Source organism: Pagrus major, chromosome 1 (genome assembly GCF_040436345.1).
Source record: "Pagrus major chromosome 1, Pma_NU_1.0".
Lineage (NCBI taxonomy): Eukaryota > Metazoa > Chordata > Actinopteri > Spariformes > Sparidae > Pagrus > Pagrus major.
This window is the reverse complement of record NC_133215.1, coordinates 11,590,640-11,616,184: the sequence shown is the minus strand read 5'-3', so window position 1 is coordinate 11,616,184 and position 25,545 is coordinate 11,590,640. Positions and strand designations below refer to the sequence as shown.

Genomic DNA, 25,545 nt, shown 5'->3' with positions numbered 1-25,545 from the left:
GAAAGTGTTGTTCTCTTAATGCTACACAGGCTTAATGACGCTTAACAGTGAGATTGGCCCATACCTTTTCTCATGTAGGTGCATGCAGCGCACTGTTGAGGTATGCCCGTAAAGGGTGTGGATACATTCTCCTGTCTCTGCGTTCCAGACCTTGAGTGTGCGATCAGTGGAGCCGCTGATAATAATGTTGTCTCTCATCTGGGATGACCACACGCCGCCTGTGTGGCCTACCAACGTGCGCAGACACTGAAGAGACCACAGAAGAGAAAGAAAAGGGAAAGAGAGGGAGAGTCCTGATCAGTATTTTCAGTCACTCTTATGGCAGACATTGAATGCTAGAAGTTTCAAAGACATTCAGGGTGATTTCATTCATATTTATCACATTTGAGTTTAAGAGCTCATAAAATCACATTTGCGCTGACCTCCTTCTGCCTTCGGGGGGGGGAGACGACAAGTAAAATGAAATTTGTGTGACCTTTCATGGGAAAGACGAGTTCAGTCCCTGCATACCTGCTGCTGCCGTACTGGGACTAAAATCTCTCCCTGAGCTTTTATAATTGCTTTTACTTTATCTGTTGGAATAGTGGGAGAATCATTCGCTTTGCAGAAACGGTTGACAACTGTCTTCAATACAGAAAACGCGCCCATTCATCCTCATTAGGGACGGTAGATTAGCTATTGATTACCACCAGTTATGGAATCTTTCTGATCAATTGAATTTGCATCTCCACAGTTTGTCTCATTTGTCCCACGATTTAATTATCCCAAATGCATTAAATTAAAATCCTTTGGGGAGAGAGGAGAACTGTGGACGAGGTCGGTGGTGAGTGCTGTGGTGGTGTCAGGTTCAGAGTGGAGCGTGTTGCTGAGGTGTACAACATGTGACCCCCTGACAGCAGCTGATAAGCCGCTGAGCAGTGAATGGCGGCGCAGGGCAAGAGGCTTTATTGCAGCGAGTGAAAGAGGAAGATGATGCTGCAGCCTGTCTCTCCTCTCTGTGCTGTGATAAAGAGGATCACTTCATTAACTGTGGGCCAATGTGGCATGACCTTACAATCAACCTCACTACAGTGTTAAAAGTCTTGTTTTATCGCCGTGCTCCTTTTTCTCAGCAGCGAAAAGAATAATACAGCGGCTGACTAAATTATACTTTATTGTACATTTAAAATGGCACTTTTGGAGAATATTGTAGTAAATGTTCCAGATTCTGGCTGATAAATATTTGCTTTTCCTCTGTATCACAGGCCTGCAGTTTATTGTGAATCATACTCTCACGGATGCAAGGTTTTACTCGTGAATCAAAGCCAGCGGTTGAGGTTCCAAGAACAAGAATCACAGTGTGCGATTAGAGCCTACTCAAACGCTGCGTGGGAGAGAGAATACCTGAAATGAAGGGCTTAGGCTTCTTTATCCGTCAGTGAAACAAACAGAAAATGAGGCCATCCCTGAGAGTGAAAGATGATTTGCATTCTTTTAATGAACCTGTGAAGGACCTTTTTTGAACACACGTGGGTTTTCATACAATGCTCAACACTTGCATTATATTTTTTGATTGATTTCACAGTTTGAAAGTAAAGAAAGACGAAAGGAGAGGAAAGACAACAATTTCTCTGGTTGTTGTGAGTTCTTCAAGCATGAAAATGGAAAATACATGTTTCTGCCTGGCTGGCAGGAGCCTATTTAATACAGCCCAAGAGTAGATTGGTTCAGAACAGATTCTATATTTAAGTTAAGTTTTAAAACAACCACAGCAACAATGGTGATGTTTTATGCAATGTAGGGCTACATGATTTGATTAAATATACATATAAATACATACTGATTATTTTGACAGATAGTACCATTGCAATGTAATTCAGGATTAGTAATTAGGATTGGCCATTATACGATTCTGATAAAATTTCTATTAATTATGCAGCCCTAATGCTGTGTAAATGATGAGCATTCACACAACATTATTTTATGTAAATGGTAACCAATGGATGCAAATGGTAATCATTAGGGCTGTGTAACTGGTAACCAATGGTTAAACCAAAAAATGTTCAAAATAATAGCCACATTTCTTAAAAAGTAAGACAATTTTCTATTTTTGACTCTTTGACATGTGCCAATTGTTATGTGCAACAACGTATTCATCCTGATAAATTAATGATCTCTCTGCCGCCGCCGCCTACATTGTTTTCTGTTGGGAGACTTCAGCCCACTGAGCCACTATGACGCCTCACGAAAACGGTTCTTTTGGCTTATTTTTCCCGGCAACTGCAGAAATTGACTAGCTATGGTCAGTTTCAACAAATGTTGGTGGAATAAGGCAGATAAATCAAAATGGCGACGACTGAAAGGGTATCTGAGCACTAAGCGAGATTAATTATGGCAACATGTTTGCACTTTTCCATTTCTTGTGCTGCTGATTTGATGACATGGGTCGTGATTTACTGTTAACTTTAAATACACTGCTACTGCTAAAGGCATCATTATTATGGAAACACATGATCAAAGCCTCTTGTGTATTCATACGCATCCACGCATAAATGTTAGATGGCTCTTCATTAATTTTAATTTGATAATTTGAGCAGTAATTTCCCTATCTTTAATCATCCTAACAGTATTCCTCTTAAGTTCACAGCTCTACAAGCAATCTCTAATCTCTGTTGGTCAAAGAAAGAGGGGAAGGTAATCTGGGTATCCATGCAGCTAAAGCATCTGGCAGAGGACACCTCTCCCTGGATATGACAGCAGTCCACAGGTCTGCCATCTTAGATCTGCCTGACAGCTGAGACTGCTGCTGACAGGCACCACCAAGGACATGTGCTGCTCTGTTAAGCACCAGGCAGCCACCTCTGCAGCAGTGAGATGTGTGCAGCTGTTTGTGTGTGGAAGATTGACATCTTTCACTGAAGCTGGAGGGCGGGCAAAGACAAAAGGTCCATCAGGTGCAGACGAAGCTTTCAAAACAAGCTTTTTGAAATTCATCCACACTACAGATCTGAGCTGTACACTTTAATTTCAAACTCTTGTATTTGCTCAATCTCTGATGCAACATTTTCACCACAATCAAATCCCCATTGTCTTACTTGATCGCTAAGCAACGGCCCAGTTCTTTTCAGAGGTGTGGAGGCATTTACATATAATGTGCTCGTATAATAACTCCCTGATTGCCTCACAGCAAGGGTTCAGTTCACCGTGTTTTATATAACAAGATGAATCAAGGGCAAGACAAAACTGCCAAATACCTGTATCAGTGTTTGTTGAACCTTTGGCAAGACCGGGCTGGAGTAACAGTTTTTTATTAATATTTGTTCAACATTTCATAATTTAAGCCATGTCCATGTAAATATCCCTCGCAATGAAGAGATACGTTGCTGTGTGGGCTAAAAATACCCAGTGAGTTTGAAAAATACATGATTAACAAACAGATCTTTGAACATAAAATAAAGATACTGGACAGATTCATTAAACTATTGATAAAAAAATCTGTTACCATCTTGTCAGCATCACAACTAATGCAGTATTTAGAGATTGGTAGGGGATACTGTGGGTAGAGGAACACGTGAGAACATTTTGATGATGAAAAGTGATGTTACAGTCACACACTGTCCCCATCACAGGGGAATCTTTCTGATCGTTTGAAACTGAACACAAGGTCTCGGAGTATAAGCAGCACAAGCGGCCGAGGATGAGTGTTAACATTGCTCTACCTCTGGCACAACTTGCCTATGCTGCTGTGACCAATTTCTTTTCAATTTAAATCCTCTACCTACGGTGCAAGCCGCCAGAGCTGCATTTCAAATCTCTCCTGTGAAGAAAAGGACAGATGTAGCTGCTGATCTCTGAGCGTATGAGCCAATTTACCCTTGTAATCTATAATCGTCCACACAAACACACTCATCGCTGATTTGCAGGGAATGCATTCGCTGATGAATGAAAAATGACCCGAAATCAAACTTAATATCTTTTCAGAGCATGTAGGTGACAAAGCAAAGAAAACGCTTTCGGTTTAATGGCAATGTTTAAAGACCAACTTCAGAGCTCTTCATCTCCGTTGATCGTCGTGCTGCTATCTCTTATTGATCCAATTCTGAGTAAGATCCAAGTTGTGATGTTAGCGGCTGAGCTGTGAAAGGGTACCCTGAGCTTTCTTTGAAGTTTAGGGATTCATGTGAAAGATAAAAAGGCACATCAAGGTCAAACAAATCACTTCTAAGAAGGAAGGTTTATGGAGGGGATATTTGCCTAACATCCTGGCTTTTACAATATGGCGGACAAGGATATCTGCATATGTGCTGGAAGCCTGGAAGATCCCTGATAGCCACTTTACAGTACTGCATTTCACTGGGGACAAACTGATGGCAAGAAAAATGCACCAATCAAGTCCTCAAATACGCAGGCAAAGACTGTAAAGAATGTTGACAGCGGAGAGGAAAAACAAATGCAGGTGCTGGTAATCCCATTGTACTTTTACTTTACAGTTTTACTGGCATCGACAGCCACTTCACCCGAAATGGTCGACTAGGCTTAATTGGCCATTCCTCTCGAGTGAGGGATTCTCTCTCTGGTGTTGAGAGCTAAGGAAGCAAAGAGATGAAATCCACAGAGGGGATGTGCTCTGAATTCAGCAACACCCAAACAGAAAACGGATTATGGCTCATCTCGTCTTCATGACTAATGTAAACAAACAAATCTGAGTCGGATTAACATTGTAGAAACCACAGAGAATATATATCGCAAGCCTGTGTGACGCAAGACTTGAATGCAGGGTGGTTTCATGAAAAAGCAGTTGAGCCTGTTGGTGATGTGACTCATCGCAGACTTCCACCACCAATATGGAGCCCACGCAGCTGTAACTCAACAACCTGTCATCCACATATTAGTCTTTGGGTGAAGGAGAGCCAAATCGTGCTCCATGCCTATCGGATGACCTTGGAGAGATCTGTTCAGATCAGCAAATGCTGTGACTGATATGCGTGTAATCACCAGTGGGCTGAAAGCCAACTTTACTATCTGTTAGACCGAGTCTTTGCAGCAATGAAAAGCCAGCTCTCTGGTCTATTGTGTCCCACAGAAAGAGACACCTACTGCAGTGTGATCATGCAGAATATCAATTTCTGAGGGCTTTTCTTTTTGCATGTGTTTTTATTTTTGTGAAATGAAATAGCAAGTTCACAGCCCAACCGTATCTCATTTATTTGCCAAGTGAAAGTGAAAGTAGAGTGGAGACGTGAAATATGCAATAACAGTTGACAGAGGATTTTTAGCACAAAAGCTCTTTTGAAAATGGAGTCCAACACGGAGGCATGAAAGCACTGCGATTTGCAACAATCTGTGAACCCCTCTCTAACACAACAGTACAACTACTGCTTTTCTTTTTCATACACAGCGTAAAGCTGCAGCACAAGGCCCGTGTGGCTGCACCAGCCTCAGCAATGAATACTAACAGCGCTCATGGACATGTGCTGTGTAACAAGTCTGCAAAATGTAAGGGGAGAGAATAGACTGAAGACGGTCCTAGCCAGGATGTTTTTATGTGACGGAGCAAATGTTACTAATTACTCACCATCAGGTTAGTGGGAGCTGTGAGGATACAGTTAGGTGTCAGATATGAAAGCTGTTATGTAGAGCTAAATGTACAACATGCTACAGAAGATAACTGAAAGAATTTCGGTATGCAGAAGCCATAACCATTAATTTATATTTGAACCCCTTTCACACTGGGCAAAAACCCGCCGACACCCACAATCATCTGGCTTTTGTCTTGGGCAGGAAAGGGTACAATCACCATTAATTTATTGGTCAAACGACTCTGCAGTAGGCACGAATCAGCTGCAGTTCTGACTGCAGCTATGGAAACACAGTGCCCGGGTGGACACGCTAATTTTTGCCCCTTTTTTCCAGCGCTACCGTATGACATATGTTGACGTTAAAGATTACATTACAACATTATGTAACTTTTTTTATGTTAAAATAACAGCTTCAAAATCATTTTGATGGTACAGTGTCTTGTAATAGGGTGAATGGTGTCTCTGTCTCAGCCACTCCACCCACCTATCACTTGTTTCTGCGCTATGTAACTTCAGTGAGAGAGTAGGATCACAGTGTTATTACATGCCTGGGATTGGTATTTACAACAGTGGTGTTACACTAAGAAACTGTGGGGGGAGCTAAATGGCACAAAAGGCCATTTTCTACATAATGTTGCTTTAAGGACATTTGCTTGGATCCCTTACAAACGTTGCTTTCACCGTGCAATTTTGTCTGCCCCTGGGCACGAAATCTCCCTGGAAATTGAAGGCCGACTGGTTGCTCCAGTCAGACTGCCAGCATGGCTTTCTATCTGCTTTTCTCATCTCCCCAATAGACTAAATAAATGATTAAACTCATGTCTTGTCTTGTGGAAAACACAAACGATCCAGTTGTCTTTGCGTCAGCGGCGCCAATAAGTGCCTCCCACTTACTGGCGCCGCTTTCGCAAAGACAACTGGATTGTTTGAGTTGTATGTTTCCACTTTAACTTAAAACTGGAAGTCACTTAAGACTAAAGGAGAAACCCGGAAACAGAAAAGCAGTTAACCCATACCTTTCCTGTGATGGCCGACCAGACTTTCAGCGTGTTGTCGTCAGAGCCGCTGACGATGCGGTTGCCACAGAACTGGAGGCAGGTGATCACGTGGTCATCATGACCTTTCAGCACCTGTTTAGATAAAGAGAGATCCAGTGAGGAGGACGTGGCGGACGAGTGGGTGTGGAATGACAAAGCAACTGGCAAGAAATGAGGCGGACAATGACGATTCTCCGGTGCTTCCTACATCAAAGACGAGATAAGAGGAAAATGTCATCAAGTGCTGCAGGTGTACACAGCTCTTTAGGCAGAGCTGTGGGAGCGTGTGCGTAGTCTCTGCTGGCTTATACTGGGTCACAGGACTGCCAGCTCAGCAAACACTGTATATGCAAAGGAGTGTGAATAGCACAGTAACCAAATTTACATCAGTGGTGGCCCAAAACGACCCAAGGCCGTTTGAAAAGCATACAAGGTCCATTAAGGACCAGCTCTGGCATGCTGGTCATGCTTTATAGGAAACTTCTGACCGGGCAAAAGACAAATTGAGTCTTTGAAGGGGAGTAAGATCATCCTGTCCTCCAGCTCAATTATCATTCAACACGGAGCACGGACCTGACCCATCACTAACTTTCCACTCCTCACACCATTATCGAACCGTCTTTTCGTGACTCAAATCCATTTGATATCAGATCTATAAGATCAGCTGCCCTGTGGGAAATTTAGGTTTGAAGAAAAAGCTACCTTGGGTGATTTGAGGTCCCCTCTCCTCCAGTTGGTGTCTATTCTGTGCTGCCTGATGTAGGCACTCTTCCAGGGACTGTGAGTGAAGCCGGGCTTGACGATTTTCCTCTTCTTGAGGGGCAGAGGCTCATCGATGCCTGTTAGGAGAGAAGACGGAGGCAGATTGGACTAACAGGGTCGTGTTTTTCCTTCTTAAAGTTTATTTTTAAAATAAGTACAACCACATCTTTAAACACAGCAGTAGCTTCAGACTGCTCCTGCTGGGTGACGGCATTTTGTCTGTCTGCATCTGTTGTAAAAAGACTCACCTTCTTCCCTGCATTTCTCCCTCCACAGCAGGTTGTCTTCTGCCAGGATGCGCCAGTAGCGACACGTCTGGGCTGCTTGGAGGAGGTCCTTCGGTTCCAGGAATGACAGCACATACAAAGCCAGCTGTTGAAAGACAAGGATGGGGAATGTGAGAGGTGTAAATGGAAAAGGAGACACAAAAAGGAGCCTTTATTCACTGCAGCGGGTGTGAAGAACAGTACAAACACCTCGTGGAAGAGGACTTTAAAGTTTGAAGAGACTAAACCAAAGTAACACAAGGAACAGCTGAGAAAAAACAAACTATGTGCACAATATTAACAGCAGGAATCCAACTGTCTTAAGGGTGGACAACGGCATTACCATAGAATTAAATCAATGTCTCTATTGAAGCCTAACAAAAAATATACAAAAGCAGCTTCACACAGCAGGTAATAATGCCATGGCTGCTGTTCGTTAAGCCAAAGCCTGCATATAAAGACAAAACCTGTATAATGAGCATAAATCTGGACCCCTGAGCAATAGGGAAAAAAACAGGCATATATTTGAACAAAGCTCTCAATACAACTATGAAACAATGAGGTGGATTAACCATTAGGTCAAGTGATTGCTCTGTATCATCATAAAAAGGGTAAGGATTATAGGTTCATTTTGCAGGATGAGATATAACCCGTTGTGCAAATATTGTTCTTATATTACATTACAATAATCCGAGATGATAATGACCCGCAGCACGCTGTGTGACAAGTTCAGGAGCGGAGTCATGAACATCAGGACGCACTCAAATGACAAATGTCAGGGCCACAATAACCAGGGGCCAGGTTCACAAAGATAATAGTCTGTAGTGTTGGGCCAGATCTGAACATTCTCGTACATTTATGAAAAGTTCTTGAGCACTTGCCTTGTAAAAAAATATTTGACTTTACAGACTTCGAAACTTCTCTGTGAACATAAAAAAAAAAGACTGAGGGGTGTTTTAAAGGGCAGTCTTTATCTCTTACTCGAAATTCATGAGGTTTTTACAGTTTAGTTTTAGGGTTATTTCAACTCACCTGCCCCAGACAAGACCCCCAAACCTCGACATCCCTCAATCTCCCGAAAGCTCGTCTAAGCCACTAGTCATTACCGGGCTGCAGGTTATTCTAAAAGTTTTATGAATGAACCTCGTCTCAGTGATTGCTTTTTAAGCCCGACACACTGCCTTCTGCAGATTTTCTTCATAGTTTCAATTTCAACTGTATCTACAGTGTGGCCACAGGGATTGTCCTGTTAAAATGACTTGACGGCACCACCCAATATAAATCCAGTCGCTCTGGCAGAGAGGAGAGACGGGATTATCAGAAGAAGTCGGAGGGGACAGGATATGAAAAAAGAAGAAACAGAAAACAAAATGAAAAGACAGGGCTTGTGTCCTGAGAACACACATGATGTTTGTGTGTATGTGGCTTTGGAGCAAGTGACACTGACACCTTGAAATCTTGCATCCTATTGCCTCACTCTCTTTGCAACCAACCCTCCTCTTTCATCCTAACACCTGCCAGACAGAGACAAGGTGTTAAGCATTTGATCAGCTGTAGCAGATACGGAGGATGGAGGCTGTTTTCGAAGAATCCCTTATGTGATCTTATCATCAGTGTGGCACTTCAGATTGTTTGTATTGTCAGTTATGATGCAGAGCAAAACAAGACACCCACTATGGATGCCGTTAAATGATGTGAGGGAAGACGGTGACAGGATAAGGCCTGGAGAGGAAGCCTCGTCTCTGTCGCAGAAACAATGTCTGCCAGGAGGGATTCCCATGAGAGTTCAGGTCAGGAGGACGCGGACTAGAGATGAACTTATGTCAGACAAAATGGGAGATTCAGGGACTCACCTCTTTGGGCAGCAGGGAGATGAAGTCTCGCTGGAACTGCGGCTCTATCACCTGCATCATATGCTTGACTTGTGTGGGTTCACAGCTGTCAATCAACTCATCCAGCGCCAGCAGCTTCTCTGGGCCAGTCCAGCTCTGGAGAACACAGGACAGAGGAACTGGTGTTAAAAATGACAAATTCAAGTGTGTTCAAACTCGATATGACATGCAGCTTTTGTTCCTATTATTCAAAAAATTGGAAGTTAATCAGACTTAAGGTGTGTTCAGTGCCTCAGTAGTACTTTGAATTTTTTTTTCTTTTAAGTCAGAGGTACATGAGTGCCTAGGGTTGGCTAAGAGTTTTTTTATTATCAGTTAATAACTGTTTTTTCAACCAGGAATATCTGTTAAAGCCTGACATATTTAAATCTCTCCAGCCACAATATCTGTTGAAAAATAGTTCCCGCTTAGCACAATTTGAAGTGATTGATTGTTGAGTCTGGTTCCCAGGTCATCACATACTGGTGCTTTGGATTGGTGATGCAGCAGTTGTCTTCCTAAATTGTTTTTAAGCTCAATAACAACAGATGATATTTGATTGGAGCTTCTCCTATTTTGTCCCGGACATTGAAATCTTTAAGCACACGTGGACAGAAACCCTGGGGTGGCTAATAAAAATCTACTGAAAAGAGAATTTGCGAGTCAACTCGAGATGAAATCCCGACCCAACCTGAAGGAGTCTGAGAAAGTAGTAACCAAGCCCAAACCGAACTCAACGGGCATTCTGTTTTTCATGTCCGAGCCAGACGGAGTTATGTAAGCTAGGGTACTGAGTTTGTTTTACCTTGTCACGCAGTTCTTTCCATGGTTACAGCTGGCCTGTTTGCCCTGACTACTGACATTTACACATGTACACCATGTCAATTGACGTGATCAGACCTCACCAGAACCCAGATCTTGCATCTTTTAAAATGTATAAACCAAATCCTGAAGCTATTTAGTACATTTTCATCATAGAGACTGTAACATGTACAGCACTATATCTCTGTATTTTTTGTGCTCTCTAAAGGTTCTCAAAATTAAAGGGAAAATCATTGGTGGTAGTACGTTTGTTAAACTCTGTCAACTGAATATTTTCACAACTCCGCATCTGGATTGCAACACCCAACTCAGCTGTAAATATAATCTACGGAAAAACAGAGCAGCAGGGCATTATGGGCTGATCGTGCCAATCTGTCGTCGTCAAGCTAGGCGTCTAAGTGTGCCTGCGTAAGCTCTCATTTTACTCTGATTGGAGCATCTCGGAAACATACCGTCGCCTTGTGCAGTGTGTCTAACACGCTAATGTTCCCTACGTGACCTCCGCAGCAGCTCTGACTTGCTTGAGGCACCTGCCTATTTCTAGCAGCCAACACATTAGTGGAAAATTTGAACATCAGGAAGCAGACTCCATTAGCAACTCTGCAGGGCTGTTTCTTCAGCTCCAACGTTCAGTTGTTTAATGCTGCTGAATAGTGCCTGCACTGTATGTTGGACCCAACAGCGGCAGTTGTTTTTCTCTGAGGAGCGCTGAACTCTAACAATGATTACAAGCTACGAGGCAGGATGGAAAATCTGGCACACGCAAACCACCTGTAATTTGGCAGCTAAAAGCTTTAGCCAGAGGTGCTGGTTCTGGAGGTAATCAGGGGGTTCAGAGACCGCCTCCCTGCCACTGGGAAGAGCACACAACAGCTACTTAAGTGTTACATAATTTTCTCCCAGAGATTATTAGTTGTTTTGTTTCAAGAATATTAATTACAACAAATTCTCTATTTTCAACCTGAGAAGGGATTTTTTTGTTTAAACTTCTATTACACATTTAAGCCTTGAGTTGTTATGCATACATAAATGTACTTGGCAATATTTCATGTTCAATGATGAGGGTTTGTGTTGTTTCCTTTTCCTTTTTTCCCTCTAATTTGGTACAAGTTTGAACATTTGTGACTGTTTTCCCAAAGAACTTGCAAAATGTTGAATATTTAAAAAAAAGGCTTTCCATTGTTCCCTGGTGGACTGTAAACATGTTGTTTAATATTTATCTCAAATCAGACTTCTGAGGAGCTCAGTGTTTTCGAAGAGTTTAAAGGATAAACTACAGTTAATCACCAGTTTATCATTTTTGGTTAAGTATTTTCCCCTCATCAACAACAACAACAACAACAACACCAATCCCCTAAGAACCAGGAGTTCACATCTGGGATCGCAGTGCTGATACTTTATTCATTTGAATCATAGTGACGTGCTGCTTATGAAATACTTGAGCTCAGACATTCAGAGAAATGTTGAAGTATCTGCCGAAAAACTCCTACTTAATTCCATTAAGACTGAATTCTTCAGCATCAAAAAGGCTGCGAGCAGAACAGATTACCGAGCTACAAAGACACTGAAGAGGCAATTATTTCATCTCTTATGCCAGTCATAGTAATTGCCTGTGCCTTGTTGTTTAGATAAAGTTCTGTAGGAAGTAAGCCTTATGTAAATTTGTTTTTAAAATTCTAACAATGTCCGGAATCAAGCCAGATGTGCCTGAATGAAAGAAATAGTTTTGAATTTTGGGAGATATGCTTATTTGCCCACACACAGCCCTCGATTAAATCATAAAATGTTGTTTGTACAGTTAAGTTTTTGTCGGATTAAACAAACAAGATATATCGTGGTAATTAGTGAGCTTTAGAGGTGGATTTTGGAGTCTTTATGCTGAGCTAGGCAGCTGCAGCTTTATATCTAATGGAGAGACATAACTGGCATTGATCTTGTCATCTAACTCTGTGCAAAACGGCGAATAAGCGCATTTCCTAAAATCTTAAACTAATCCTCTAATGTAACGTGACTTTGTCGTGGCCATGCGTGTTGTCGTGTTTGCCTTTTTAAGTGCGAAATCCTAGAAACAGCATGGAAGGTTTTTGTGGGAAAATGTTCTTTCTGGCTCCAGACTACTGCTTTGTAGTCGCGTCCCTCTCTAATAGGAGCTACAGGCTCGGGCTGGACCGGGGAATGCACAGAATGTAAGTTTGAGGTTTAGCTGCCAGATTAAAGACCAGACAGACACGGCGACAGGTCAGGCCTGAGGACTAATATACGTAAAACAAACACTGAGGTGTCACAGGTTCGCCCAGCTATTTCAAAGATAATGAGTTTATACTCTCTTAGGTAATGAAATCCATGGCAACCTATTACACAGAAAATCAGAGAGACCCCGTCAAGGCTAATATGTTTAAATGACATCCTATTTCCTTTTTCCTGGAGTCATTAGAGCTAAAGTCTAACATGAAAGAAATGTCTCTATTATGTTGCATCTGTTCAGACTACAGTACAGTAAAATGAATATAAAAAACAGGGCGAACTATAATATGGAGAAATGAATACAGTAGTCCCTCATGGTCTCTGCAGAAGATGACAGTAATCACTGAAGTGGCTCTTCCAGGTTTGCTCAACATGGAGACAAAGTAACCTCATAAGAGACCCAATGTCTGCACTAATGTCCTTGGATGATGTATTAAATATACATGACATGGTAATAATAGGCCCAGATTATACTGCAGTATATTTATATATGCAGTATATTTACTTCAGAGGATCATAGAAGACCACAACTGTTCAACTTTTAACACAGTCTACAGTAGAAACACGTGATCTCATAACGCTGCTTTTTAGTCTGAACAGGTACGGCTAATTCCAATTCCACGCTACAGTGCTTATGGTAATGTGGTGGGCCAGAACAACAAGGCAGCAATTATCTTTGAGACTAAGTGAACATTGATTGGGCACAACATCTGCTTTTTGATGAGCTTTTGCTCGAGGGTTCAGTATCGCCCACGGGAGAAAAGAAAAAATAGAGAGAAGGGAGAAGAAAAGTGCTCACCTGAAATGTTCGGAGCCATTCTTGGAGACCCGTGGGTGGCTGGATTGAGGTGATGCGCCGTCTCTGCTGCCCCTGACCATTGGCTGTTCTGATGTGGCCAAATGTGGTGGGTGTGGCTGGACATGGGACGATTCCTGTCGGGCTGCAATTAACAAGGAAAAAAGGAAATGCTTAAAAATGAATAAATTAAATTAGATTTTCACAGGCAAATAACTATTACTGCACACATTAGAGAGAGGATGTGAAAGCTACTTTCAACAGAAACATTACAGGAACATATGATGGATACACTATTAAGGAGAACAATAATAAGCTCATTATGAGGGTGTTTGGCAGTTTCCTGGGTTAGTTTTGCTGCAGATATTTCCACCACACAATTCTGACAACAGAGATAACACAAAATATGGAACACTGGAGCAGCAAATAAGGCTAAATTAAATATTAAAGGCTGCACTTTAAACTAAAAGCGTTTTTGCCGATCACTGATTTGATTTAGCAATAAAAACTTTGGCTGAAAGCATGTGTATTCTGCAAGGCAAATTCAAATAAAAGTTGTTCTCTTTTAATGTTATGCTAATTTCCTAAATTAACCCCCATTCTTGTTTTTCTTATGTACAGATTATGAGCAAGTAAACAGATTCACTGTTATAAAAACAAGGGGAAAATCTCTTTACAGGACCAAAAAGTCATTTTTTAACAGACACTGTTATATTCTTTCATTATTCAAAAACAGTTATAATAACACAGTTCTAGCCTGAAGGTAAATAAAATATAAACTTCAGATGGCAACAAAACATTGTGGCTTCAGAACAATAATGATATTTTTACGTACATATAAAGGAGAAGCAACTTTGAATGACATGCTAGTGTGCCAAAATCACAAGAAACTCTAAAAATATTTGCCTGAAAGTAATTCCAATATATATGTTGAACTCAGTGACTTCAAAGTGTGCACAATCCCACAGATTTCTGTTCAAGTCCAGAGCCCTCTTGTAAGAACCTGGATGTAAAAAAGCATCACAGGACTTCAAAGGGCTGCCCATGTGCCCTTGTAATGTAAGGGCAGCGGGAGAAACCATCCAATGAGCACCCTCAACACTCCAGACTCTGCTCGCTGACGGCAAAACGGAAAAGCTGGGGTCCATTTCATTATTGATTCATTTTTAATGGGAGAGGAAGCTGAGAGGGAACCGGTTACATGGCAACATTTACAGTTAAGTGGCTGTGTTCGGTCTGAATTTTAATGTGGCTACATGTGAACACATGCATTAAATATTCAGGGTGAGAGAAACATCTGGGACCGCTGGCTGGATGCTGGAGATACAATGTGATGTGAAGCATCATTCTGTTTGAAGACACACAGCATCTATTGTTCATACATGATATTTTTTCATCATTTCTTCTTAAGCTCGGTGCATTCAATATGTGTATGGTTCTAAAATAATGATGGAGCTCTATAAAATATAATCATAGGAGGCCATGTTTTCACCCCTTTGTTTGTTACACAAAACTACTGAACTGATTTTCACGAAACTTGGATGAAGGATGGGTTTCGACGCAGACTAGACCCAATTAACTTTGTGTTAACCCAATTATGGTTGAGCAGTCTAAATTTAAGAAAGAAATGCAGAAGAGAGGGATGTCTCTGTTAGGCAACTAGGAGGCTCTCATGGGTGAAATCTGCGTTTGCCTTACCTTGGATATTCTGGGCCTTTGCAGGGCTTTTTTCCTGAAGGGAAAGATCGGACCTCGGGGCCATGGTCCAACTTTCTCTTCATCTGAGAAAAACAAAAACAAGAGAAAAGGAAAACATTAGAAACCATCACAGCGTAATAATGAAGGAGATTTTCATCAAAAACACAAAACAGAAAGCTAATTAAAATGTTTATGTGTGCCATGTAGAATGTGGCACATGCTGTATAATCCATTTTTTCCCCCCTTCCCTTCTTATGACTAAGTCTAAATCACTTTACTTTTAAAAGGGAGCCAGCTTCTGAAAAGCAAATTTAAGGAAGGACACGGTTCAAGGAAGTTTTTAAAAACAGGGATGGGAAGCAGAAAATTGCTTTAGCAAGTTACAGACTTTGTTAACATTGTGTCTGAAATTCAGCATATAAAACACAGGCGCCACAGTCTTGCAACAGCTTTATGCAAATAGGAAATTAAACTTTAATGCATAGGCAGGGGATTCAATTTTTTAACATGCTCATTACAAAGCAGAGACCTATCTGTAGATGAAGCAGCTCAACATTATGAGATCGTAGGATACAAAGCAGGTGCTTGTTTTTAACAATGCTGAGCTTTATTTTGATTATTTTCCTCGCTGGAGACAAGTGACAACAGTGATCCCCGGGCAACCAGACGTGCCATAATATCCGGAGGCATTCACACCCAGAACTCCGAGAGCACAGACCGTTCATGCACACAATATAACCACAAAGTACACAAACGTGTTCAGGGAGGGTACACGGTGCATTTTTTGGCATTCAAGTTTGATTCACACCGATACTTGAGGAAGAAAAACAGAGAGAGTCAGTTCTTTATCATCGTCTATCACCTGCATGTGCACACACCACCCGATCCCTGTTACCACCTACCCTCCCGCACAAACAAAGGAGCCTGTGTAAAGGCCTGGGCAAGCCAATTTTCTTCATCCCATGCCTGCCACTCTCTATGGCGAGGCCTCTCACAACACATGCAAGTGATCACCATCTCATCGCCAGGCCCTCATGATAAACAACCCCAACACTGATTGTTGTGCCAAAATAAGATATACAATGTGACAGTCTGGGCTTGTTTCTGAATTCTCTGTCTGGGCTTCATTTAAAAACAGCTATTGTAGGAGCCACCAGCATACCAACAAGAGTATATTTTGACTAAAAAAGAAACATTTGGTCAACATCATGGTGCTGCTGAATGATTTATTCCTGCGCTGTTGCACATGTTAACCATCTTGTTGCATAACCATTCATCTTTTACACTTTCATTTAGGCAATATCATTCAACAGATTGGCTACAGTTACAGTCTAGCCTGCTGTGCTGCGAGACACAACCTCGACTGAACTTCAAGATTCAAAAATACTTAATGGTACCACTTAAACTATTTAATACTGCGACATGGACGTTTAATAATAACAAATAGTTTATTGGGGGTGCTGTCCTTGTTTTTCTTTTTTGATTATTCCTTATTCCTTAACCTTGTTAAGGATTCAGCACTGAGTATTCAAGTCTAAATGTAAGTTGATCGTGTTGTGCCTGACTTTTTATCAACACTTGACAATAACCATCATTAATAAAAGGTCAGTTTAAGTTAATAGTTATTTCCATGTCAACAAGCAACAAAACTACATAGTGCACCTTTAACTTGGGCATAACTCATTAGTTTAATTAACTACAAATTTACCGTTTATTCATGATGGTTATTACAAAGTGTTACCAACTTTATAGTCCATCACATAATGATTGAAGATTGTCTGGTGAGGGGCTCACAAGCAACATGAAAGCACACACCCATGAAAGACTTCCATCAGTCTTCCTCCTATTGTACGAGCTGATAATAGCTCGTAGAAAACAGAAACCACATTCAAAATTAACTTTTTCCCCCTTTTTGAGACACACAATGGTGTTTTGATACATTCTGGGTATGTTATTGAAGAGTGTGCTTCACAAGAAAACAGCTCTGGACGCTTGACTCCATACTGTCTGGCTTTACAGTGGCATGATTATATGTCTTTCCCTCAAGATGTGTTTTTTTTTTTGTTTTGTTTTTTTTATCACTATAATTTGGTGCGTGTGTTTGTCCTCCCTGTGCTTCCAGCCTGAGGCACACATTTGACTGTTGCAATAAATCAAAACAATGACGAACCCAGAATAAACTACTCAGGGGTGCGAGATGATGAGGATAGGACTTCAGCACAGGATCCCTACCTCGGTATTTAGACTACAGAATGAATCAATGCACCAAAACAACCGACACAACCCGACCCTCAGCCTGAGTTTCTGGAGGCATGTGTACATGACTAGCACACCAACGTGTGCTGCAGGTTAGAGGCCCCCCGGACATTACACTGTGACCAATGATTTATGAGCTTTTCCACACAAGTCAGCTCCCGTGTGAAGCTGTAGAGAGGATCATGGGAAGAGCCATAGAAATCTGGAGTGTTTCATCATGGAGATGTATAGAAAAAGCCCTGGGAAAAACACGCTGGTGTGTAACTCACGCTCCGCTTGTCTACATTTTAAAATATCTGGCCGACTGTGTGTTTGATTGTTGAGGAAAATAAAGGAGGGTTTATAAGATATTCCAGCTCTTAAACCCGACCGCCTTGTTCTTAAAGCAGTGATCTCACTGCAATGGCAGTTCAGTAGCCAAGGAGAGCCTGGGTGTGTGTATGCACGCACTGGGTGTGTGTGCGTATGTTTTGTGTGTGCCTCAGAGAGTGAGAGAGAAAAGGGGGTGCGCTGGCCGGCTTTGAGTGTGTGCACATGTAAGAAAAACCTCAAACTAAACGCAGGCGTGAAAAAAAAACACAGCGTGTAGCCAGCCTCGTCTTGTGTTTCAGCCTGGGAAAAGGTAACCAGAGAGCGCAGTGTTTGTAAATCACTACTAATCAGTCCTTCCCCTCCTTCCTCTTGGCTTCCCCCTTCCCTATCTGTCCAAAAGCACAGCAGATGGATAACACGGAGAGTTAATGATATTTTAAAGACGGCAATCGCTCTTACATAATGTGTTGATTCATTTCAACACAGGCTACATCCTGCAGCATCAGTCACTCGAAAAATCTTTTCCCGTTTATCAAATGCCGTTTCGAGCGGCCACGAAACAGTTTCATCATGTCAATCAGCTTTGCTAGAGACGCAGAAAACACTTGCAAATGACTGCTGGCCATTTTGGAAAAGAATTGGCAAGTTGAAGAGAAGGGAGAGAATTGAAATCCAGCCAGAAAATGGGGGTTTGTATTTCAAATAAATCAGCCTTGGTGTTTCAGTTTCTGTCAGTACCATCAAAGAGCGGCATTAAATTCCAGCTCTAGGGGCTGACTTCAAAATCCTGATATCTTAGAATGAGCACATCCACAAAATGGATGGAGAATACAAATGAGCCTCTGTTCAATTCAATAAACTGTTACCCATTGATTAAGGATGACATTTTCCCTCAGTCATGAGGATTAATTGAGTAAAAGCTTCAACACTGCACACATGAACTGCACGCAAATACACGAAAACCGCCAGGGATTATTTAAATCAGATTGTGAATGATTTGTTTACATCGCACACTCTGCACAACGGATCCCCTTTCACATTTCTGTTTGTACTGTGCATTTCCCAACTAAGGGAGCATCATTTTATGGCTGCCATCCAGCATAATACACCCAACATCCTTGAGGATATTCTACCTCTCGCGCAGTCTGACACAGTGACCCATTATCTGTGGTTGGGAGCCTGAGGCGAGTGCACAATGTCAGAGGAATAGGCTACTCCAACAGGCGACAGCAGACTGATCACATGCAGTCACTTCGGTCAGTGCAAGATAACCACTGCTGCATAATGTAGAATCATAATAACCCTGCAAACTGGGGAGGATCGGAGGGGGAAACCGGACGTTTTTTGCTCATTAAAAAACATTGTTATTAGGAAAGTGGACGTCTGCGTGTGTTAAAACATATAAGGAGCTGATACCGGCCATCTATGTGTGGTAAATCCGTTATAAGCTAAAGCGTCTAATGGGTAATAATGAGGAAGGGAGTTGATGTACAGGTGCAGAGAGCATCGAGCCAACGCGGAGGCAAAAATGGGATCTTGTGCCAGCCAGAAACGGGGGGGATTCAGTAGTGAATGAGGTGGACATATGCACATATTTTCACCCAGCGTTGCAGAATTAAGTGAGCCTGTGTGCCACAGCAGTAACCACATTTATAAATACAACAAACAGCCCTGGATCTGTGCCATGGCATTTATTTACGCGGCTGAAGTTACTATGAAGGAATAAGGACGCCAAATCTCCCAATACTCTAACATTAACACATCACATAACGTAACATAACATAACATAACATATAGGCCCGGGCAATTAAAGCGACGTCTCTGGGGGTCTGCTTCACTGCTGTTCATCCTCCGCAGTGGCCGCACAATCTGCCGTGAGAGGCGCGTCAGAGATAATGAGGGCGACACAGCGAGTCCAGCATTAAATCATGAGAGATGGGAGGATGTGTTGGAGGTGACACGGGCGGTGAAACGCAAGCAGAAAACCCTACTCACTTTGTAGAAAATCATCTTTAAAGTGCCGTAGAACCCCATCCTTGTAATCCGGTGTGTTTTCCTCTCTCCTCTTCAGTGACAATCGGTGGAGTCCAAACGTGTGTGCGCGCTGGGGAGATGGCTCTGACGGTGTGAGGGCAGCGTACTCTCAGGTAAATCCGACGCCGTCTCTGATGTGAACATGCTCGGGCACGTCACCGGACTGGCGTGCATGCGGTAGATTCCCCCGGTGAAGGCATTCAAAAAAAAAAAAAAAAAAAAACAGAAGGCAAATCTCCGTAGTGTCGCGCCGGCTTGATCTGGGGCTCGGTCGGTGGGTGAACAATGCGATGCGACGATCCCGGAGGCGTGTGTGTGTGTGTGTGTGTGTGTGTGCGTATGTGTGCGCCGCCGACCAGCCTCACCGAGCAGGGAGTGAACAGATGAGGGGAGGAAAGAGGGTGACACTCGGCAGAAAAGGGGGAGGAGTGGAGGGGAGAGCGCGTCAGAGCGCAGAGCAGTGCCCTCTTCCTCCTCACAGGCTGCACGGCGGCTCCTCCAAACAGGATCGGATTACAGCCTCCCCGGTGGAGACGACACGAATGGTGCAGTCCAACATTCAACACTGTGCGCAGCGCATCCTCCAAGAGCAGGAGGGACCGGGGACATATGTGAAGCAGAGGAGGCGGCGCGCACACGCACACACAAACACAGCGGGTGGGGTACGCGCGGTGCCCTTTTGCATTAAAAAAGGTGGACCTCCACTTGTTGCAGAATCAAAACGGCTCCATGCACCGCGCCCAAAGCTAGTGTCTCTGGGAAGCATCCACCTTCTAATATGCTCTGCATCAAATAGATCACTCTGAAGCAAGCAGAGCTACCTGCCAGTAAAGCCTCAACACAGACGTGGGAAGTAACGGTGCATTTATTCAAATATTTTTGCTTAAAGGGCAACTCCACCAATTTTACATATTAAAGCGTATTTACAGGTCTTGGGGGAGTGCTACTCCATATGTGAAATGAAAGTAGTATAAAGCCTTTTGTGGTTCCAGAGAAAGATGACTGTAATCTGATAAATTGCCTCCAGTGATGTCACTCACTGGCTAAATTGTATTCTGGGGAATGTAGGCACCAGGCTTTGAGAAGCAGGTTTTTAAACCTCATCCACAGAATACATTTCCAATTTATAGTTCTATCCACAGGTGTCTTAATAACACACGTTTGTTCTGACCAACAGACAACCCCAAAGTTTTTTGTGTGCCATCATGTGTGACACAAAAAAGCTGCAAATCTTCACCTAAGAGAAGCTGGAACAGGAGAATCTTGGGCATTTTTGATTCGTAAGTGACGCAAATAGTAATCGGTTATCAGAATTTTCGCTAACTGTGTCAGTACTAAAAGATATGATGCATTGTTATAGAGAAAAACACCCAAAAGTATATAAAAATAATTTATTTTCCTGCGCAGTGTCACTCTGCCCAACGTACTCCGATCGTGAAAAATAATTAATTAGTATTGTAAGAGCATTTTTACCTCCGCAAAATAAAAATGAAAAAAATCCTAAAAATTATATTTATTTTTTTAAGTTATTAGTGATTATGGCGACCTAACTTTGGCTCATGAAGTGAATAGTCTGAATTCTTCTTCCATCACTGCAGATATACGTTGAACTGCACTGGAGAGCTACACTAAAGACAGTCAACATCCCAGCCAACCGATCACATGACAGAAAACAGTCTGCCTTTATAATCTATCAGGCAACAGTTTGAATGGATCTGCTGCACCTGCTTATTTGCACACACATGGAAAAGGCCAATATTTGCATTTCAGTGTAAGCAGGTACTGAGTGAGTGCACCTGCCCAGTTAACAATAGTATGCACTGCTGATGGCTTCACCGCTGTTATTGTTACAGCGAGTAAAAGTCACAACCTCAAGATGGCAGCTTTAGTTTAAAAATACATCAACATTTACTGCCTTTTCAAGGCATTTTGAGTTGTGACATAAAAACATATTTATCTTGTTTAGCCATGCAAGATGAATACACCAGAAGCTTTTTGTTTGATTAATTTGGACAAATTGAGAACAGAGAATATTAAACAGTGTCTCTCGCCAACTGTGTTACGTGACTGTGCTACAAGATAACAAACTGAAACACATTTCTACATTAAACTGACCCGTTGCTATTTATAAACAATGATGTTTGTGTGCAGTTTAAATTAATCCTGAAGCGATGGGCTTGCCTGCCATAACACTCCTGCAACAAAAATGTTTTAGATATCCATCCAGTTCATACCAGTTCAGGCCATGTCATTATTTTCAATAGATCTTTTGCTTCTCTTGACCTCACAAGACATCGGCATTAGATCATCGGAACAGGAGACACAATAAAGGGTCGTGGGAAGGGCTCTATTCACAGGTGATGGAGCATTGAAAACTGGCAGCCTTCCAGACACTCCCGGCTTACACCTGTAATTACTGAGTGACCTGGCACAGGGGGGAATTTTAGGGCTTGTTACTGAGAAGAAAAACTTGGCAAGAGACTTCTGGTAAAATCTACCATCATGTGAGACTAAAATGCTGAGTTATTTTGGACTAGACAATAAATGAACAGATGTAACGTGACATGTGCACTCTCACGGTAATCTTGCCCAGTAAGATGAAGGATTTTATTCTGGATGAATGTACTAAGGGATATAAATCATGATCATTCGAGAGGACACGACAGGTGTAAAGCGACTCGGCTAATCCTGGCATTTTAGTCACACTTTCTCACCGCAGAAAAGCATTCAAAATCGCCGAAGGTCGGGCTGCATCAGACGGAGCAGCTTGAGCTTTGTCTGTGTGTGTTTAAGGTGGCCCTCGTGAGAAAGGCCCTCTCGTAGCTCTCTGCCGGCTCAACCTTTACACAGCACATTGGAATGCTCGGCATGCGAGAGGAGTTGCACTGTGGCCTTTGAATAGGCCGTGGCCTCCTTTGTCGCTCTCCTTCTGCCGGTTGGTAAAGCATTAACAGGCCTCCTTCGACCCCGCTCCTGACACTGACCTCCCGCTTATCAAAACCAAAGTCCTGGTCAGTAGTAAAGCCCCCCAAAAAACATTATTTTCTCAAATCAAACCCCATTTTAGTTTCTTGTTTTGTCAATAAACAAACAAACCTGTTCAGGTAATAGTGCTTTATCAGACATCGGCTCCTTTTGCTGCAATGTTTGAACAGTGGTGGATGTATAAAAATACACTCATTACATTGCAGTGCAGTGGATGGCTTGTGGGGAAATGCAAATGCTTTCTCATTTGACTGTGCACAAATAATAGACAACATCACTGCCAAGGTTTCAGCATACTGACTCAACAGATACTCCACGAGCCTGCAGATAAGTCGAGCATCCTTGGATTCATGAAGATACGGGAGGAGGGGATTAATGAATGAATGAGTGGAATGGAACCATTTAGTTGCAATTATTGATCATTTCACTTACTACTACAACTTATTTTTTGATCATTTCTTATGTTAGCGTTGGTGTTTAATCTATAAACTTTAAAAAACTAAGTAATGATAAAAGGGGGGCACAATTTAAGATTGCACAATAGTAGAAAACTCAATTTTGATTGTCTTTCCATCCAAACATACATTTTAGAAAGCAAACGTTTAACATTTCAACTTGACAAATGAATTTGGAGCTAAAGCAATTAGTTGATTATTCAATGGATAAATAATTAATCAGCAATTGCACAAAATGCCAAAAACTCAGAAGATTTGCTCATATTTTATGATTGTAATTTCCATATCTTTGCAGAGTTTCCACCACTGTATTACAAGTCGAGTGGTCCCATGTGCCTAAAGCTAAGTTCTAGCCCCAATCTAACTGAAGTTTCTTTGAGATCGGCAGATCAGAGGCAATCAGCGCTCATGCCGATGTGTGACAATCGCCATGTGTAAGCCGTTAAAAGACGCAATCCAGGAGCTCGCTGACCTGTTGCCAACGCCCGCTGGATATCTAGGAGGCTAAAAAATCTGACTGAGTGACTGCTTGATGACATTCCTATATCACATCTTGTAATGTGTGAACCCCTGTGTTTGTGTAGTGCGCAAGCCACACCGACTGCAAGACTCCTGATTACAAGACAGAAAGATGTGTAGTGTGACCAAGGCACTAGACCAAAACGCGTTATACAAGTAGCAACTCTGACCTCGGCTCACTTAAGGTGGACCAGCCATTTTAAATCTGAGTGATAAGCAACGTGGAATTGTTTTGCTTCATAGACCAAATGATTCATCTAATAACCATGAAAAGAATCAGCAGTCATTAAAATAGAAATGTATTATCTAAATTGTCGGATTAATTTTCTGTTCAGTCACTGATAAATCGTTGGAGCCGCCGAAGAATGAGTTATACATCTAACACCTGTCTAGTACAATTGGAGGAATGTGACCAGCCTTCTATTCGAAATCGACAGATGTTGGTGGGAAAAAGCTACACTTCAGGAGAAAAGAGGCTTTCTTGAGCAAATGTTTAATGTGAGGTGGTGAACTTGAAGGAGGCAAATACCTCCTGGGCAGTGATGCATCACTAAACGGAGCCGTGTCATTGTGCGGTTGTCCCCTCTGTGGAAAAAATGAGGACTAGGGGGTCTCCTCTCAATGGGTTTTTCTGAAATGGGGAAGTGTGAGCCCCATTCCAGGCTGGACAGATGCAATGCGTGTGGGGGAGGTTTGATGAATAAGGAAACCATGGATCATGGCATTCTGCTAAGGATAATAATAGCATCATCTGCATGGTGTTGAATTAACATATCCTACAGCCACCCACGCGACTGAAACGTTCAAGTTTGAAGGGGTCAGGTCAAAAAAAGAAATTAAAGCAAGAGCCACTGGTATCTCCCTTGTGACATCAATGGGCTGTTTGGAAAATAAATGAAGAACAGAGGTCAGTATTTGCAATTATTGGCGATTATTTAGAAATCCGAGTTTAAAGCAGATGCAGCATTTCAAGATGTATATAAATAGAGAAGCCTGGGAAAAGACTTAATAGGCAATGGTCTACACAACCAAAATGAAAACATGTATAAAGGTTTAATCCCTCACTGTAAGATAAAACCAATATAGGGCAGCCGGGGTATATTCCTTTTTTGACTTGGTTAAAAAAAGACATCTGATTAAAACTGTGCAACCAGGGCCTGTCACAGATCCAAAAAAATCTATTTATTTTCTGTGATGTTTGCTTTAACAATAAGCAGGAGGCAGTAAAGCAGAAAACCACAGTAATGATGTCAGTTCTTAGATGTAGAATTGTGTGAAAGTGAAATAAGAGGCTCTGGGCTTCTGTTACAGTCCTCCCTACTGTACCTGAATGCATTTTTCCCCCTAGGATGGCGACAGAATCATCCAATCATAGGAAACCCTTTAACGACCACCCTCAACCCTTTCTCGGTCCCTAACCTTGTTGGATATTGATGTCAAGAACGTTGGTTAGCTATGATTCTACCTCTTCTACTTTTGTAACAAAAACTCAACACATTAAAAACAAAAGAAAGAAATCTTTCTTGAGCTTAAAATCTGGACTTCCCTGCAGTTCCCCCTCAAAAATGGAAGCTACAGAACAGCTTGGACTACAAAGATGAATCTCAACTGGGGCTTCATCTGTCGCAGGACTACCATGCCTACAGCTCTGTTCTGTCTCTTGTCCCACAACATTACAGGGAATAACAGTCATTCAGTCTCCTTATTTAGTAACGTGTGCTATTAAAATTGACCACAGAGCCCTCAGTGAGGCAATAAAAAACCGAGAAGCTGATTTCCCCCATGGAAAATAAGTCGGTCTGGTGTGAGTGCTTTGGGAAGATGATATTGACTCTGTGGCCTCAATATGTACTCTGAATTGAGGAAATCTGCACAAAGAAAGCCAAAATACTGCTTCATGCTCAACCCAACCCTTAAAAATATAATAACT

The 25,545-nt window shown here is 42.1% G+C and overlaps 1 protein-coding gene across 1 annotated transcript in view; it reads right to left on the bottom strand.

Moving 5' to 3' along the window:
* Positions 1–25,545, bottom strand: part of fbxw7 (F-box and WD repeat domain containing 7) — a 124,412-nt gene that overhangs the window by 7,851 nt on the left and 91,016 nt on the right. Inside the window, exons 6-12 of the mRNA XM_073465015.1 lie at positions 15,055–15,137; positions 13,360–13,501; positions 9,477–9,611; positions 7,606–7,729; positions 7,298–7,434; positions 6,575–6,688; positions 65–246 (exon numbers count right to left, since the gene is read on the bottom strand). Coding sequence (XP_073321116.1) covers positions 65–246; positions 6,575–6,688; positions 7,298–7,434; positions 7,606–7,729; positions 9,477–9,611; positions 13,360–13,501; positions 15,055–15,137 — 917 coding nt within the window. The remainder of the gene's footprint in view (positions 1–64; positions 247–6,574; positions 6,689–7,297; positions 7,435–7,605; positions 7,730–9,476; positions 9,612–13,359; positions 13,502–15,054; positions 15,138–25,545) is intronic.